Source organism: Cibotium barometz, chromosome 21 (genome assembly GCF_041138505.1).
Source record: "Cibotium barometz isolate CiBa-2024 chromosome 21, ASM4113850v1, whole genome shotgun sequence".
NCBI lineage: Eukaryota > Viridiplantae > Streptophyta > Polypodiopsida > Cyatheales > Cibotiaceae > Cibotium > Cibotium barometz.
This window is the reverse complement of record NC_141066.1, coordinates 35,636,220-35,655,202: the sequence shown is the minus strand read 5'-3', so window position 1 is coordinate 35,655,202 and position 18,983 is coordinate 35,636,220. Positions and strand designations below refer to the sequence as shown.

General features: G+C 45.1%; 1 protein-coding gene across 9 annotated transcripts in view; it reads right to left on the bottom strand.

Moving 5' to 3' along the window:
- LOC147627132 (potassium transporter 7-like) overlaps positions 1 to 17,567 on the bottom strand; it is a 29,857-nt gene extending 12,290 nt beyond the window's left edge. The window contains exons 1-6 of one of the 9 annotated variants that reach the window (XM_086815747.1): positions 16,636 to 16,716; positions 15,209 to 15,341; positions 13,262 to 13,324; positions 13,090 to 13,188; positions 12,219 to 12,464; positions 12,047 to 12,097 (exon numbers count right to left, since the gene is read on the bottom strand). In XM_086815747.1, the coding sequence (XP_086671873.1) occupies positions 12,047 to 12,097; positions 12,219 to 12,330 (163 nt within the window). In that variant the 5' untranslated portion in view covers positions 12,331 to 12,464; positions 13,090 to 13,188; positions 13,262 to 13,324; positions 15,209 to 15,341; positions 16,636 to 16,716. Of the gene's footprint in view, positions 1 to 12,046; positions 12,098 to 12,218; positions 12,465 to 13,089; positions 13,325 to 15,208; positions 15,342 to 15,605 lie in introns of all 9 variants that reach the window. The other 8 variants (XM_086815746.1, XM_086815744.1, XM_086815739.1 and 5 more) reach the window with 8 other exon arrangements.
- Positions 17,568 to 18,983: the final 1,416 nt, after the last annotated feature.

The following is an 18,983-nucleotide window of genomic DNA, read 5'->3' as shown; positions in this document are numbered from 1 at the left end:
TCATTTGAGTCGTGTTAATCACTCTCTCTATCATTGTCCTATCTCTCTCTATCTATGTCTACTATTCACTAGCCATGGCCTTGCTCACCTTTCAGCCCCCATAGCTGCTCCATCAAATGGTATCAGAGCATAGCGCTCCTGCCTTGTAGTGAGCACCTACCTACTATGCGCCTACTGCCATAGTCACAGGAAACGACCATTTCAGTCCCTAGAAACGCGGTTCTCCGTTTTCAGGACCCCATCCGTTTCCATGGCCGTTTCTCGTTATTGTCATAGGAAACGGCCATTTCCACCCCTAAAAACTTGTTTCACCATTTCCATTTCCATTCTCGTTTCTTGTTTCTGGTGACTTTGATTGTTGCTCACTGTCGACCACTATTCTTGTGTGACATCACTTGTTGTTGCCTGCCTAGCATCTTAGTGCCGCCGACTATACCTGCTACTCTCCTCAACGCCGACTGCCTCCTGTTCACACTAGCACGCAGCCTTGTTCACACTGCCAAAGATGTTGTTGTCGCCCTTTCCACTGCCTTGGTGGTAGCCGCGTGGCCTATGAAGGCTATTAAGGCTTAAAGTCGTCTAAGCCTTGTCTAAGGCTTAATACGCCTTATATTATAAGGCTCATTAAAAGCCTTAATTAAAGGCATCGATGGCAACTATTCTCACCAAAAGCTAGCCGGCACCATCAAAACCCACCTACAGTTGTTGACTACAACATAATCCACACAGTCGGCTACCTCTACATACAAACACGTCAATACGTCAACACTATCTACAGCAAGTCAAGCTTCACTAAATCAACACATTCAGGAGAGTGAAAAAACAATTTGGGGCTTTTTTATTTTTCTACCGTAGCATTAATCTTAATTACCCCATCATTTTTCAAAATTGAGGGTACAAATCAAGCATTAAGATGTTGCTATACCATCAATTCCAAAACAATCCTAATTTGTGAAAAGCCTAATTTCCAAAAACCCTAATTTTTAGCATTTTTTGCTTTTAAGGGATTAGACACTGGCATTGGATATATTCGTCTGTTAAGACCTTCTCAGATTCAAAGAAAATCATGGCCTCCCATATGTGTTGGAAATTGGGAGCCACACCCATCCCAGTAGTGTTCACACCACTGCCCGCTTAACCTCCACCACTCTAATCCTTTCCAAGCCACGAAAATTGGTGGAGGAGGGATGATAATGGCACCATGCATGTGTTATGTAGACGACCAAGCCATGACCTTCCAACACCCTCCCTCGATGGCCAAGGTGTAGGGTACCCAAAAGCTATAATGACACTTGGCTCAGAGGTCCCAGTCCGGGAGGAGTCAGCTAGGGATCCATCTCAGTCGTCCGAGGTCAGGTGTGCATTGTCCTGCACATGAGTCCAAGGTCAGGTGTGCACAGTCCTGCACATGAAACAGTGCCAGTCCGCGCTGTGAGTCTCCCTCTAGAATGATGTCAGTAGTTCTGTGTATCTAGTATGGTACCGGATGCCAGATCACTGAGTAGATAGTGGTTAGGACAAGGGGCCAGCCCATAGGGCTACCCTGGATCTTAGTGTGGGCATGGGAATGGTGTGGAACCACCCCCATGAGGGCCAGAAAGGCCCAGGCTGAACCCACCAGCCATGGAGGGTGTAGGACAGCCCTAGGGCAAGAATAAGGCAGATTCCAGGAGATTACAGCCTTTACATGGCTGTAGGGCAAGTATGGGGCAGCCCATACAGGCTGCCCAGCCCTTGGATTGTGGGCAAAAGCTATGCCCAGCCTTTCAGGAAAAAAACCCAACATTTTATGGGATTTTATTCAGCATTTATTGCTGAATATTCACAGTCGTGGGACATTAAATGCTGGCCGCCTGGTTCTATGCTGGCCGACTGCTCCTGTGTGGGTAGTATAAATAGAAGTGTCCATAATCCCATTCATTCATCTCATTCTCCACCAAGAGCTCAAGCATAAGAGGCTAGACAAAGCCAAGAGGGTGCTAAGCAAAGGGGTGAAGGATTCAAGTCAAGGGCAGGGTATTCCCAGCCAAGAAAAGATCCAAGATTGCTGTATTTTCTTTCAGATTCCTCATCATTCTAATAAAGCAAATACACCATCTGTGGTGGGGCCCCTACAGAGGGTAATTGGGACCCAATACTGTGTCCTCTCCACCTCTCCCTTATCTCTCTATTTTCTGCACATCTCCTTTCAGTTTGTGCGTTAATTTCCGTCGCGAAAAGAGTGCTGAATTCTGAGTATTGAAGTTACCGATTCTTCTCCAAAGCTTCCACATATTACAGTGGTATCAAAGCCTACTTCAAGTACAAAGATTCAGCAAAGAAACCAGAATTTTTTCTCGCTCGTGTGGTTGGTTTTTAGACGCCGGTGGACTACCCCTTTCGGAGAATTAGGCTTATCTCATACGGATAAGAAAGGGCAGTTTTTGTATGGCCTGGACACGCAAATCCAATGAGAGGTGCGTATGTTTAGGCCAGCCACCTTTGTTGACGCACTCTCGCTTGCGCAGAGTGCAGAAATGAAACATAATGGTGGCAAGCCCAAGGCTTCCCAGCCGGCTTCTCCCAGGGCTAACGCCTCGGGGGGCAAAAGCCAAAACCAGATGGGGTCTTCCCCAGGACAGAGCCCGGGAGCCTCTGGCTCCAAGAACTCGAACAATGCGTCTAAGCTTACTCCAGACCAGAAAGCGGAGGCAGGCAAGACAGGTGGCAAGTTAAGTGCTGAGGAACTTTCTTAGTACAAGGAGGGTAGATGTTTCTTTTGTCATACAAAAGGACATACTTCTCGGGATTGTCCTAAGAAGCCTCCAAAGCCCGCCGCTGCCGCCTCCACAGCGTCCGTGGTGAGCTCAGCTCCCACACAGACCCCAGCGGCTACCCCTAGTTCTTCAACCCCGGTGCTTCAGTTGGAGCAATTATTAGTCGGGAGCTCGAAGATAAGCAGAAGGGCGCCCATGACCAGGAGTATGAGCGCAACGAATTGCTCAAGTCCTTTGGCTACATAGGTGGCCGAGAGTCGTTGTCTTGTTTGACAGCGGCAGCACGGAGGATGTGGTCACGGAACACGCCGCGAGCCCGTTTCGAGCTAACTTCAGTGGACAAACAGGTTGAGGGTTTTAGCACAGGTATGACAACGAGCGTCAAGTATGAAGCTCTAGGTGCTAAATTAGTTATTCAGGGCATAGAGTTTGTGCGTGATTTTATGGTTGCCCCTCTTGTAGGAGCAGACATAATTTTGGGTATTCAGTGGTTTCACAAGTTTCTCCTTGATGTCAAGTGGGACAAGCACACGTTCCAGATCAATTGGAATGTGTCAAACGCCCCAGTGACCATTAAGTGTGAGCCAGGTATTCCAAACTTTCCCCTCATAAGCCATTTACAGGCTAAGCGAGCAGTCAAGAAAGGCGCATAGTGTGCGATGATTTACATCCAGACAGCCTAGACGGTGGCCAGTGCTTCCGAGAAGTACTCGATTCTCCATGAAAAGTTCCAGAAGATTTTTCTTCGGGACAGCCTCCCTCCCCAACTCCCCCCGTCCAGACCGGAGGATACCTCCTCCCAGGCTCGGAACCCCCGAGCAAGTTTCCGTATCGCCTTTCCAAGGCAATGGAATCAGAGTTGGACCGCCAGCTCTAAGAATTGTTGCAATCTGGCTTCATCCACCCCAACGTGTCGCCATTTGCAACACCGATCTTATTTGTCAAGAAGAAAGATGGGTCTTCCGGTTTGTGTGTCGATTATCGTGCACTCAGCAAGCTGACTATCAAGAGCAGATTCCCAATGCCTCCAATTGACTATATTCTCAAGAGGCTGAATGGAGCAAAGGTGTTCTCAAAACTTGATTTAAAGAGTGGGTACCACCAGGTGCGGATTGTGGAGGGAGACATCCCCAAGACAGCCTTCCGTACGGAACGGGCCCACTATGAATTTGTGGTCATGCCATTTGGCTTGACGAACGCCCCAGCTACATTTAACCGCATGATGATGCGTGTTTTCCGGGATTTGATTGGACAGTGTGTGTTCATATTTTTGGACGACATACTGGTATTTTCAGCTACGGTTGAACAGCATGACATTGATGTGGAGAAAGTCCTTAAGTTGCTGGAAAGTAACGAGCTCTACGTCAATGAAAAGAAGTCAGAATTTTATCTGTTCCAGGTGCATTACTTGGGATATATAATTAGTGCTGAAGGCATTCGACTTGATCCGGCTAAAGTGGCCGAAATTGTCAACTGGGAAGTACCTCAGACAACCTATGACATTAGATCATTTGTGGGTATATGCCAGGTATATTCCACCCACATTGACAAGTTTTCTGACCTCTCGGCAAATCTCACCGATCTGCTAAAGGGGGTGAAAACAAGAAGGCAAAAGATTCGAATGACTCCACGAGCGTTGGAGGCATTCCAGAACCTCAAGGTGGCTTTATCAGAAGCACCTTGTCTAGCACTTGCCTCGTGGGACAATCCATTTCAGGTGATCACCGATGCGAGTAACATCGCAATTGGAGGTGTATTGCAATAGAATGTTCATCCAGTAGCTTATATGTCTCGTAAGTTACTGCCCGCCGAGAAGAACTACTCAGTTTATGATTATGAACTCCTAGCAGTAATACAGGCCTTGAAACATTGGAAACATTTCCTGTATGGTCGTGACTGTATGGCCATGACTTCGAGGTTCGCACTGACCATCAAGCATTACGCTGGATTCAGACGATGCCAAGTGCACAATGGAGTGATCGACAACACCACTGGAGTCGGATATTCCAGCAGTTCGGTGGTATGATTGAGTACCTTCCAGGAAAGGCCAATCCAGTGGCCGATGCTTTGAGCAGGAAGAGACAAGTGTCTACGATTTAGACCACTAGACTCGATCTTGTTGGTACAGTACTAGAGGACATGAAGCACATGTACGCGGATTCCGAGGAATTCGGTACACAGTGGAAACAGGCATTGGATGCCATAGGACCATGCCACTTTCTGATACGCGATGGTTGGCTTTTCTACAAAGGCCGACTGTGTGTCATGAAGTCGTTCAGGGCAGCTCTTCTCCATGATGCCCATGATGCCATTATAGGTGGTCATAGGGACATGAATTCGACTTTGGAGAAATTGGAACGGCAATACTATTGGCCAAAGATGAGGCGTGATGTGTTTACATATGTACAACGCTGTGACATTTGTCAAAAGGTGAAAGCTCCTCGTGGAAAGAAGATAGGGTTGTTACAGCCCTTGCCAATTCCTGAGGGTCCTTTCCAAGACATTTCCATGGACTTTGTCACGAATCTGCCTCCCTGTCCGAGTAAGCGTAATACGCAGTGCTTAACTATTGTTGATAGGTTTAGCAAATTTGTTATGCTTATTCCTTGCAGGGCCAATGTGACCACCGAGGATGTTGCCCAGTTGTTCATTCGGCATTGGTACCCGATTGGCGGGATTCCTAGGACCATAGTGTCAAGCCGAGATGCCAAGTTTACCAGTCATTTTTGGAGGGCATTGTTTGATAATTTTGGTACTAAGTTGAATTTTTCCAGTGCATTCCACCCATAGACAGATGGCCACACAGAGATATACAACCAGTTGGCCTTTGATGTGTTGAAGTGTTATGTCCACGATCAGCAAGGTAAGTGGGAATCGTATTTGCCTTTAGTTCAAGCTGTTTTGAATGACTCTTTTCTTCAACTATTGGCAGGACTCTATATGAGGCAGCGTTTGGAAGACCTTTCCAGTCGTCGGTAACCAGGTCTTCGTCTTCAGTACCGGAGGCGAACAGAGTGACGGAGTCTTACTAAGAGATCTTAGAGTCAGTAAAAGACAGATTGGCTAAAGCGCAAGAGGCCTACACTCGACAGGCCAATAAAGACCGAAGGGATATGAAGTTTTCGGAAGGGGATTGGGTTTATCTTCGGATAATGAGCAAAGATTGAAGCAGGTGGGCAAGCGATGCCCAAAGTTGTCTTTCAGGAGCTTCGGACCTTTTTCCCATCCGGAAAAAGATTAATAAGATGTCTATGCAGTTAAAGCTACCTCCGAGTTGGACTATGCACGATGTATTTCATGTCAGTTGGTTAAAGCCATATGCAGGTCCACTCCCTTCAGAGGTCAAAGACGAAGCGAAACCAGACATTGTGGATGAAGCAGAAGTTATGGTTCCAGAACAGATCCTTCCGCACCGTTTCAAGCATGGCTCAGGCCGAAGACTACGACAGTTCCTCACAAAGTTTCAGGACCGAGGAACCCATGAAGCGGTATGGCTTGACAAAGAGTTTTTTGAAGACTATCCGGCATTATAGACGGATTATTTGGAGGCCATGCAGCTTCCGTCAAGTTAAGCAGAAGGGGATGTCACATGCATCCCGCACTTGGATACCACGTAGACATTTCTGTACAGAAGGTGTAGGACCTGGGATGGTGAACTGGTCCCATGTGAGCCCAGTCCCGGAGGAGTCAGCTAGGGATCCATCTCAGTCATCCGAGGTCAGGTGTGCATTGTTCTCTGCACATGAGTCCAAGGTCACGTGTGCACTGTCCTGCACATGAAACAGTGCCAGTCCGCGGTGTGAGTCTCCCTCTAGAATGATGTCAGTAGTTCTGTGTATCTGGTATGGTACCGGATGTCAGATCACTGAGTAGATAGTGGTTAGGACAAGGAGCCAGCCCATAGGGCTAACCCGGATCTTAGTGTGGGCATGGGAATGGTGTGGAACCACCCCCATGAGGGCCAGGAAGGCCAGGCTGAACCCACCAGCCATGGAGGGGGTGTAGGACAGCCCTAGGGCAAGAATAAGGCAGATTCCAGGAGATTACAGCCTTTACATGGCTGTAGGGCAAGTATAGGGCAGCCCATACAGGCTGCCCAGCCCTTGGATTGTGGGCAAAAGCTATGCCCAGCCCTCTGGAAGGAGGCGCATCATGCCTAGCCTTTTAGGAAAAAAACCCAGCATTTTATGGGATTTTATTCAGCATTTATTGCTGAATATTCACAGTCGTGGGACATTAAATGCTGGCCGCGTGGTTCTATGCTGGCCGACTGCTCCTGTGTGGGTAGTATAAATAGAAGTTTTCCATAATCAAATTCATTCATCTCATTCTCCACCAAGAGCTCAAGCATAAGAGGCTAGACAAAGCCAAGAGGGTGCTAAGCAAAGGGGTGAAGGATTCAGGTCAAGGGCAGGGTATTCCCAGCCAAGAAAAGATCCAAGATTGCTGTATTTTCTTTCAGATTTCTCATCATTCTAATAAAGCAAATACACCATCCGTGGTGGGGGCCCTACAGAGGGTAATTGGGACCCAATACTGTATCCTCTCCACCTCTCCCTTCTCTCTCTATTTTCTGCACATCTCCTTTCAGTTTGTGCGTTAATTTCCATCACGAAAAGAGTGCTGAATTCTGAGTATTGAAGTTACCGATTCTTCTCCAAAGCTTCCGCATATTACAGCAGAGGTGGTTCACACACACATACTTCCTCACTTATAGGAGTGGGTTCACACACAGGTAAGATCTTGATTCCCAACAATCCCCCCCTCAAGGATTACCTTATATTGTGTCAAGGATAAATCTAGACTCATGGCTCTAGCTTCTCATGCCAGTTATGGGGTCCCAAGGATAGAGTACACAAAGGATTAGGTCACTCACTTACAACACACAACTGAACAACACAACACATAACTTTGGACTTTCATCATAACAGTAGTTTGCTTCCTCTGTGGAAAGCTCTCTCTCCTCAATGATGTTGGCGTCTGACTTTTTGTGATAGTAGTACTTTTTATTGTGGTTGTTTTTCCTAGAATGTTTGCCCGGCTTCTTTGAGTAACATTCCTTTTCTATATACCACAAAGGGAACATTTCATATCTTTGAAGTTCTTTGTGAAGAAGAACTGTCCCCCCCCCCCTCCCTGCTTCTTTGGTGTTCATCTTCTTCTGCTCCTTGAAGGAGGTTATAACCCCTTCCAAGGTGAGACTAGGCAGGTTCTTCAAGGCGGTGATGAGGTTTCCGTAATGTTCATTTGGCATCAACAACATGGTTTATGAAATTGTCGAACAGGCCTAGGGCTAGAGGGGTGTCAAATAATATCTAGATATTTGTGTGTGTCTAACATAAGCAGTGATGTCGTAGAAGAACCTTTGTAACCTATAAAGCTACATGTACTTTCATGGAATAATCAAGCAAGCGTCACATCATTGAGTCGTGTTAATCACTCTCTCGCTCTAGCATTGTCCTATCTCTCTCTCTCTCTCTCTATCTACTATTCACTAGCCATGGCCTTGCTCACCTTTCAGTCCCCATAGCTACTCTATCATTAATCATAATCTTGGATTAACCCTAACCCTAATCTTGGGTTGCTATACGCCCTTAGCCCTAATCCTAGGCTTGTCAGGGCGTCACATACTTCCCCCCTTCTGTTCAATTCACACCCTCATGAATGCATAGGTGCCATGTACTTCCAGTACAAGATCTCCCTTGTCCAATACTGATCTAAGATTAAATGGAGATTGTGTTTTCACACATAACTAGTAGATACTCACGTCTACTTTAGGGAAAAATCCCCATCAACTTCTACGTATGTCCCATGTCCTTGAACAGCCTGACAGCCACTTTCACTCCACCAAATTGGGAGGAACCAAAGGTCCACGCAATCCCATTAACAAAGATCCTGAAGGACAATGGTTATAACATATTCCACCTCTCACGCATCAATATCATTTGGCTATCACGAGGGAGTGTGTGACAATCATAAAACTTGTCACTCTGCGAGTGACACGCCAATGTTTAGCCAACCAAGAAAGTCTTGTCTTGTTGTCACTCAAAGATTAGCACTGCTCCTCACAGTTACCAAAGGTTAACTATGCCAAAGCATAGAGTGTCTTAGACAAGAAACCCATGAAGCCTCCGGAGATCCTACATGGGAATACACTCTGCTGTCCCATACCACCAGAGCACACCAGGGGGAAAGTTGGCCATTCCACCTACGATCATGCTTAACGGGGGTTTTGTGGACAACCGAGCCTTGAAGCAACCAAATTCCCCTCTGAACACCAAGATCAAAGCTTAGGTCAACTTGAGGATCAATCCAATCCATGCAAAGGCAAGGATAAAAGATACCACCATGTTCACACCCCAATCCATGTCCATCTCCACTGGCTGTCTATAAGCCATCCGGAAACCTCGAACTAGGCATCTTGGATTATGACCATCACCACAAGAGTGCCTCAAAACTTCCATGTAACAAAATGTATCCTAGTCAGAAGAGCCCATCCACGCGAATTGAGAATCACGTAAAGAGGTATTGCATTTAAACAGACTTAAACGATACAGATATACATCATACTCAAAAGATGTTAACTCTTCATCCGTATCAATAGCGGATACAATAGGAATATCCTTCCCTTGAAGAGATACAAAATGGGGATCCTTAATTGCAATGGGGTAATCATTATGTACAGAAGTAATAATCTGGTCTTCATAATCTATTTGCAAAGGAGGGTTCTTATCCTTGAACCAAGATATTCCCAAAATTACATCAACTTTTGATCCAGGGTCAAGGTGGAAGTCAAGGTTCTCGCGATAGTCACCCGTGTGCAACTCTAGGTTCAAACCGTCTTGTCCCAAATCTCCTGCACCATGCCCGGTGCGAACTTCAATTGGTACCTAAGGTCACTTGCCACTGTTGGCAACTGCAGTTTCTACACCAAGCAAGCACTCACAAAGTTATGACCGCTGCCATTATCAAAAAGTACAAATACCTTCCGCCCCTTGCTCAAACCCTCCATCCTGAGGAGATCATGCTTGCCAAAGGCTGACTTACCCAAAGACCATCCCCATCACAAACTGTGCTCTAGGTGGTGAATTTCAATAGTAGAGATACGAAGATTGCCCGAGATTTCCAAAACAGAGGCCCACTTTCTCTTGTTCTTCTTATTCGGACAAGCCATGGACATATGCCCTAGTTGGTTGCACTAAAAGGATGCTCCTATCTTCTTTGTTTCCGCCTTCTAGGCCGCCTTTCATCCTTGTCAAGTCTTCTTGGTACTTTGCTGAGGCGGATCTGTCAACCCTTTGGGTTCAAATGAGCTTTTATTGCCACCATGGGATCACTTTTTATTGCCAAATCCCTGTTGGGGTCTTTGCGGAGTGTGTTTGTGACCATGGATATTATCAAAGTTTTGGGCAAATTTAATAGCATCCTCCAAAGTCTTGGCTCTGTTCTGGGAGCCCTCTAACTGGTAATCTGGATATGTGTAAAGATCAGTTTCCAACTCAAAGTCTATAAACATCACTTCAAGGGCGGCAAGATGACTAGTCATGGCCGTCATATTAGCTTGCAAAGTGTAGGACGTGAAAGGTTTAAGACAGGATATCAGGGTGGATGAGAGGGCAGAAAGCAAAGTTTGCAGCTTTCGGAGAGCAAGAGCTTGGAGATGGTGCATGTAGACCTTGCACAACTTGTACGTATAAGCAAACAAGAAGGTGAGATTGTATTTATAGGGATAATGAATTGAAAAAATAACTCTTACTTTAGATTTCTGCTTTTTAAAAGCTGAAGCTCAAAATTAAGCTCCTTATGCTTAGCACGCACATGAAAAAATCTCACTTATGCTTTTTTTAACCCCCAGATTTTCCCTATTTTAATAATCACCCTTCTTTTATCCCACACACAACTCTGTGCAAACAGCACCTCCACTCGCTATCCTCATGCACTGCCCCCGTCTACCTGTGCGCACCGCCCAGATCACTGCCCACTGTCCAGACCTTTGCCCGCTGACCGCACTGCATCCCAACCCTATGTATATGTCCAGATAGCTGCCTGTCAGACAGTGCTGCTTTTTATGCGCTGCAGCATGGCTGCCCAGGCATCATATGTGGCCTGAACTGGCTTTCCTTGCTGTACCTCTACCTCTTAACAGGCTCCCCAGGCATCATACGTGGCCTGAACTGGCTTCCCTGGCTGCGCCTCTTAACAGGCTGCCCTTCGCGGCCAAGCGACCTTGCATAGGCACCCGGGGCTAGTCCTTATGGACCGGCCATGGCCAAAAAGCCCTAGCCCTCCATGGCGATTCCACCACACAAAGCTGTGCACTCCTCTTTGCTCCCCTGGGCACTCACTCTACCATCCCTGTCTGCCAACAAGGGCAAACCTTCAGGGGCAAAGAGGTCTACTCCTGGGATTCCCTCGCACTGAGGAACAGTCCATGCTTTCGTCTCCCTTCCTTGGAGAATCCATGGCTTCCTAACCGCTGTGTCTACGGTTCCCTTGTGCCAGATATAGACTTTCATACCAACGTAAGGTCCACCACCACGACCAAGCCCTGGAACTATCCAACATGGAATAAGGCTCACCTCCCAGCCAAAAGAGTCCTCCGGACTCATCCCTGAGCTGGAGGAGAGGTCATAGCTGCAGCATTGGAGAAGCTACCCCACAATAAGACCTGGTGTCACATACCACCAAGCCACACCCTACAGGTGTTGTCAACGCAATGAACATCCCTGATGGGCCATGCTCAACAATGTCAGACCAGACGATCATAATAACTTATGAGCCTAGGTTTCACTTTTTTTTTTTTTTCAAGGGATATAGATGGATTGAAGTCCATGTAACAGGACTGCAATTCCAGTGGGAGGACATCTGATGACTTTTGTGAGCGGAGACCACGAGGAAGAACAAAATAGAATTTGGACACCATATCAAGCTTGATCTTATGGTGATTGAATGCAATATGTCAGTCTTTATGAAAGGCTACATGCATTGAGAGTGGTGCAAACATATGCTGGCGGTTTTGCACAGCACATTTGGAATGGGACAAGCACCCCAGAACTGTTGTTTCTAGTTTACTGGTCATTCCTGGGGTCCCCTTCTATAGTTCACTAGCTGGCCCTAGCAAGATGTGGAATCTGTAAAATGGGGGGCTCCGGAGATCTGAGCTTGATTTAGGAACTGATCTTATACAAAAACAAAAATGAACTAAACCAACACCAATTTCAAAAGACAATGATCCTACAAAACAGTACAGCTTTATTGTAGGCCCACAACCTCAAATCATAGCTACTTACGTTCATTGAGGTTGTCTGCCGCAACTCTAATACCAGAGACTGCCGATAACACTGCACCAAAAAGGGAAAAAAATTTGCAAACGTGGCTAAGGCATGAAATCAAGTTAACCAGTATTTTAGTTGGCAAGTAGCAGTTCTAGAAGATATTCTACAGCAATGACAAATAGTTTACCAGATATTGTTGGAGTGAGAACACCATCCCCAATAACCATGCATGTTCCCAAGAGAACTACAATGAGTAGCGAGGTGCGTAAATATTGGTGCTTTTCAAGAAAAGATTTCATAGCATGCCCTTGCTTCCCTCTAGGAGAGGACTCCAGTCTGTAAGTTGACAACTCTTCATCCACATCTTGTTGATTTGGCAAGTGGCTCAACTTTGCACGCCGGCACAACAGCGAGTATAGAGCAAATGTACCGCCTGCATGAAAAGGGCCACCATTAAAAAGAATCTCTCTCTCTCTCTCTCTCTCTCTCTCTCACACACACACACACACACACACATTGTTCATTCAAAAAGGGGTTCAATCCCTTATGGAAAGTCATCGAGAAATAAGGACCAGAGATGTGTGGCTCTCTATGTGCATGAGATTCATAGGCATAGATAGGGAATGACTCTTGAAACTTTGTTCTTTCCAAGGATTGATCAACATAGGTTATGGGAGCTAGATGAAACTGGCCTACAGGAGCACCTGGTGACAAGTCAAAGCCCAGATTGAGGCCCTCCCAGAGGAGACTTGTCTCGAGATATCTTAGAGACTTGCAGCATCTCACGAACCCAAGATTCATAATGGAGCCACATCTATACCCCAGAGGAGATAACGATGAGTTCGAGGAGATCAACCACGCAGACAGCAAAGGCTTCCATAGACATTAAATAATATTTCTTTCTCTTTCAACAATTACATACATAGATGCATGTGTATAAACACGTGTAAATGCATGCACACATACATACATACATGTGTATAAACGTGTCTATGTATGTTATGCAAATAAAACTCTTCTTCAAGCTTCCTCAATTCCAAGAACATGAAAAGTAGTACCTTCACCATTGTCATCAGCCCTGAGAACAAAAAATGCGTACTTGATCACCAGCACCAGAGTGAAGGTCCAAAATATTAAAGACACAACCCCAAGGATCTCTGCATCATCCTCGGAAAGTTTCACAATGCCTGCAAATGAGCTTTTAAACACATACAAAGGAGAAATGCTCACATCTCCATACACAACACCAAAGCTTTGATAGGCAAGAGTCAAAACAGTTCTCCAGGAGGTTCCCTACAGTCAAAGAGAATCATTGTGTGATTTAGCAGCTTTGAACAACTGTTTCAAATATCTCAGCAGGCATCACTTCATGTATAATTACTCAGAAGAATAGAACACTATTAAAATGCATCCAATGCTTTTGGGTCCAAGTAAAGCTATCCGTATTGTAAGCCCACTGAAGAAAGCAATTGTAATTTATTAAGAATTCAGACACAAAACAACATGTACCAATCGAAATCCCAGGGTAATAGACTACATGCTATGACATCCCCACTGACATCATGAGCACCCAAAGGTAGGCGCAAGTTCATGCATAAAGATATGTCCATCTTTGTGGGACAAAACTGCATGGATAAACCATAATACTTAGTATCTATCACTTCTCCAGGGATGAAGGACAAACACATCCACCTCTCCCCTCCTCCATTTCTTTGCCCCCCTTGCTCTCACCCTCTCCTGCAAATCTCCACCCCCCTTTCTTTATGTATTCCATCTCAAAAAACCCTAGGTTCTACTCTCTAGACCCCTCAATTCTCAAATTTTTACACATCCAGCCTTCATTTTAGACACGGAATAATAGCCTACTGATGGTTAAATTTTCTATATATAGCCAAAAGAAAAAAAATGCTGCTCTTTATCAAGGCAAAGGTGAATCCTTAATGTTACCAAATATTTAAAACCTTTGATAAACTTGAACTAGTGGCAGAGAAGTAAAAGCATTCCCACAGTGCAAAGACAAGTCCATTGTAAGAGCTGCAATGTTATTGCCATGTGGCATGTGATTGAACAAAGCAGAAAAAAATCAGATAGATCCATACAAATGAATAAAAATGGTTTCAAAAAAGCTGCAATGCTATGAACTGGCAGAAGAGATTCATCACCAGGAGGATAAACTTTGTCAGCACATAATCCAACTCACCAAAACTGAGGAGTATTTCAACTCTGTCAAGGATGTGGGCTCTGGTCTGTAGATGCCATCTTGCTGCCAATTTGCTGCTATGTCATGTTGTTTCAGCTTATCTCCTATGTTAGCTAGATCTAAGGAAGTTCTTTATCACCTCACCAGCATAGTACCTTAATCGTTCTGGTAATTTAAGTCAGACATACCAACTTCTCTTTGATTGGGAGATCCCTTGTTTTACTTTTTTCATATGGTTTCCCTTCACTCGAAAAAAAAAATGTTTCAAGAACTAGATCCAATGATACGTGCTTTGAGGTTATGTAAGCTGTTTCCTCCATGGTATAGTGATATTACTCAATGGCCGATTGGGATGAACTAAGGTACCATATAGTACACAATCAAGAGAGAAAAAATAAAACTTTGGGCCTGGCATAGACTAAACTTGGCTTGGCCATACTCACTATTACAAATATACCAATAAAAAGTTCAAGTTATTTCCCAAAATTAACAAAAACCCAAGTGTGATCTTGATACCATGAAAGTGTACTCACAAAACTTCATATGATCAACTCCATCATGGATAGAATAGACTATGTGCTACTACATCCCCACCATGTCATCAGCACCCAAGAATAGGTGCAGGTTCATGCATTAAATTATGTCACCTTTAGTAGACAAATCTTCATAGATAAGCCATTGAACTGAGTCTCTATCACTTCTCCAAAGGTGAAAGGCAGACTCGCTATTAGCTTGACTGAACTTGGCCATACTCACTATAGGCCTGACTGAACTTGGACATACCCACCATAAGCATCAATACATTTGCTCATACTCCTCACTAACTTTGCCATACTTGATTGAACTCACTAAAATAAGCTTGACTAAGCACCAAAAATATTTGAAGCTTTCGCAACAAAAAACCATTATGCAGTCAAATGCATACAATACCTAAACTATGCAAAAAAATGAGATTTGATACAAGTAGACAGACTCACCCCATGTTTGTTTGGTTGAAGGCCAGCTTCAAGATCCATGTGGAACCAAGAGCAGTGAAAAGAGCAAGCAGAAAATCGGCATACGAATGAAGATAGGGTCCTCTTAGTTCACCATAGGCATGATGAGCACTTCCTTCAGTCCACCATACACACAACAAGGGTCTCCATTAGCCCACAATAAACGCAGTTGGGGAGTCTATAGCCCACAGTAAAAACACTTAAGGTCCCACCATTAGAAAAATTAAGGTCAAAAAGCCCACCATTATCCCCACCATCAACACAATTAGGGACTATCAGCCCATCAGGAGCACAGTTAGGGTCTCCATAAACCGGCAATAAACACAATCAAAGATTTCATCAACACAAAAAAAACACATTGGGGTCTCCATTAACCCACCATAAACACAACCAAGGAAGTAAGCCCACCATCGACACAGCCAACGGACCGTTGCCAAGTAGCACTACTCCTTACTGAGAGGGCCTGTTAGTGGCAAAATTTTTAATGATAATCAAGTGGGCAGGAGGAGTTGTCTGTAAATGGGTTATGTAAATGGGCTCATAGTTTTTTAACCGGCAAGTGCCCGCTCTCACCATTTGCGTGTGGAGGCAGCTGAATCAGGTGGAAAGATGCTGCAGGATGGAAAGGTGGGTTTTTGATTCACTAAACACACCGTGCCGTGGCCTTTGTATGTTGCTTGTGATTTGCGTACTAGAGCTAAAGAGGGCGTTCTAGGAGAGTGATAGGAAATATGGGTTTTTCTTCTCTTTTATCTTGTGTGGTGTTGTTGAGGGGAAGTGGTGGGAAGGTTGCATGCATGGAGCGTGTGAGGCTTCTTTGGTTGCAGTTAAGAAAGGGAGACTTGGATGAAACAAAGGCAGAGAGAAAATTAAAAAAAACACACGTGTACACACGCGCCTGTGGGGGCGCATACACAGTATTACACACAGATACACGTAAACCCAGAGACTGCAAACAGGATAACAAAAGAATTTGTGGGGTTCTCTCTCTTTAATCAACAAGAAGAACAAAGTGGGGTTTATAGGTTCTTCACCAGCAAAGCAGAATCAAATGGGTTAGCTCTTATCAGCAAGGAGGGCTTTCTAGGTTCTCCCTACCTAGTAAGAACAACACACAGGGCTGTTTTTTTAGGTTTTCTTTCATTAAACAAGAAGGATAAAGTAGGGGTTTATCTCTTTAATTAGGCGTATGGGCCTTGTGAATTACTCAAACGGGCATTTTATATTTCTCGATTCTCTATAATGGCTGTGCAAATGCACTTTTGTGTCGGGTTTTTCCTGTTAGGTGTCCAACAAGGAAAACTAAAATGGGCTTTTAGTGGGTTTTCTTTAACAGCAATTTTTGGGTTTTGCGGGTTTTCTCTGAGCGGCAAAAACAGTCAAAAAGGGCTTTGTGGGTTCTCTCTTACCAGCAGGAAAGACAACACAAGCTGAATAGATAAACCAGCAAAGTAAGCGTTCTCGCTTGAACAGCAAATCAATTAGGGTTTTCTCAAAGAGAAGATTCTGAGATGGGCTATGGGTGTGTTTTCTTCATGTGGGCTTTGTGGGCAACTATCCTGCTCTGTGTGTTTTTCTCCAAATGGGCTTTGTGGGTTCTCTAAGCTGTTAATTGATTGGTTTGCTAGAAAAGGGCTTTGTGCGTTCGTTAATTGATTAGCTTTGCTTGGAAAGGGCTTTGTGGGTTCTCTGAGCAAGGATTAATTAATCAGCCATTGAGGGTTTGCAGGGCTTAATTAACAAGCCTGGGAGGGTTTGCTAGGAAAGAGAGGGCTTTGTGGGTTTTCTTAGAATAGGCATATTGGCTGATCTCAAAATGGGCTAGCTTTAAAGGCAAGAAGCACAAAAAATGGGTCATCTGCGGGGATGTTTCTGGAAAGCAGAGGGGATTGTGGGTTTGTTTTCTTTTGGAAGAACGAGGTGGGCATGCTTTTGGGCTTACTTTGCTAGCAAGAAAACAAAAAAGAGGCAAGTTCTAGGTCACCCTTTCTAGGTAAAGAACTTTGAAAGAGGCGCTGGCACAAAGTACTACGGTGCGAGTACCTGGTATGCTGCATCAACACGGAAGCCTCAGGGAACCAAAACCAAGACTGATAAGCCGCATTGGCCCCAAAATTCCCATTCTTTTCTTCAATATGAGGTCACAATGATGGGAAAAACAAAAACCCCCCCAAAAAAAAAAACAGACAGTTACTGAAAGGAAAAAAGCACACCGCACTCACTGGCTCTCTCGCACACTGCGTGTTTAAAGGCTTTTTCCCTTTGCTTTTTTTCATAAGATTTTGTTGTTTGCTGCATAGATGACAAGGTTTTTTTTTTCCCTGTGTAATTTGCAAAACTCAAAGATTTCTTCTCATTTTTTCAAAGGTCTAGAGACTGGACACGTTGTCCAAACATGCTTCCGTTCCCTGCCATTACACCTAGCCTTAAGTGTGTTTACAGATTAGGGCCTGCCCATGAAAAAGGTTGAGAGCTGTGGGCAAGCACCTTTTGATAAACATCGCAGGCATGCCCACGGAAAAGGTAAGCTGTGCGCATGGCAGGATAAATGAAACCATCTGCCACGCGTCATCTTGTTTGTGGTGCGTTGGTCTATGCCCACGATGTGGGTCTTACGCCTGAAACTGGAATGGTGGTTGTTGGACCCTAGGCAGCAAACACACCAGCGCTCATGGATGTGGTCACAATCTATAAAGAATTGTCATACGGGCGGGTGATTGAAATAATTTGATTGGTTGGGAAAAACTTTTTTATGGGCTTCTCTTGTGGGCATGGAATTAACGGTGGAGGGTCAGGCGCCCGAGCGGGAATGAGGGAGGACAGCCGCCCGATTGGCTGCTGGGGGAGGGGGGATAAGCTTAAGGCCTAATGGCCACTTGGCCAGAGCATGAACACAGGCGTACGTAATGGGTTTTGCGCTGGGTCGCGCAGCCCGAATTCGAATCCCGCCCGAGTTTACAAAAATGCCCAAGTTACATTTTTGCCCGACATTTTTGCCCGAGTTTATAAAAATGCCCATCACACAGCCCCCATTGTCCCCCGCCTGCTAGTTGGCCTTCCCGCCATTGATCCCATACCTAAAGGGTCTTTATGACCTCGTGGGAGATAGTGTTGAGGCCCTCTTGGACCCGTTGCACATGCCCGCGCACATCTGAATGTCAGTGCCCCGCTTTTGGAGTCACGTGATCAGTGCTCATCTCAATGCTCATTCAGACCTCTGCCTATTTTTGCAATTATGTGATTGGAGCCCATTAGCACTCATTCGGACCTCTGGTAAGCCAAACAACACACCCTATCATTCTTTTATTTGCTGGGCCATCGCCTGCAAAAAAACATTAGAAAAAGGTGCCCATGAGTGAAACCATGTGGACACAAGACCCCCATGCCCACTGCACACCCCCAGCATGCATGACCGCAAAAAAAGGGGTGGCCCTTTTGACGTGGGCTTACACATAGGCTATCCACATCGGCCCACACCACCAATGTCCATCATGTGCACATCCCCCAATTAATTGGGCCAATGCAACTTGCAATGGCATTGAATGCCCAATTTTTAGCTTAGTTATTATGTCCCATCGACCCAACATATTCCTAGCCTAATTATACTCAGTCGTGTAACTTGCAATGGCATTGAATGCCCAATTTTTAGCTTAGTTATTATGTCCCATCGACCCAACATATTCTTAGCCTAATTATACTCAGTCGTGGGAATGTGGCATTAGGCTTACACAACCTTTGGAAATTGGGCCGTGAAGAC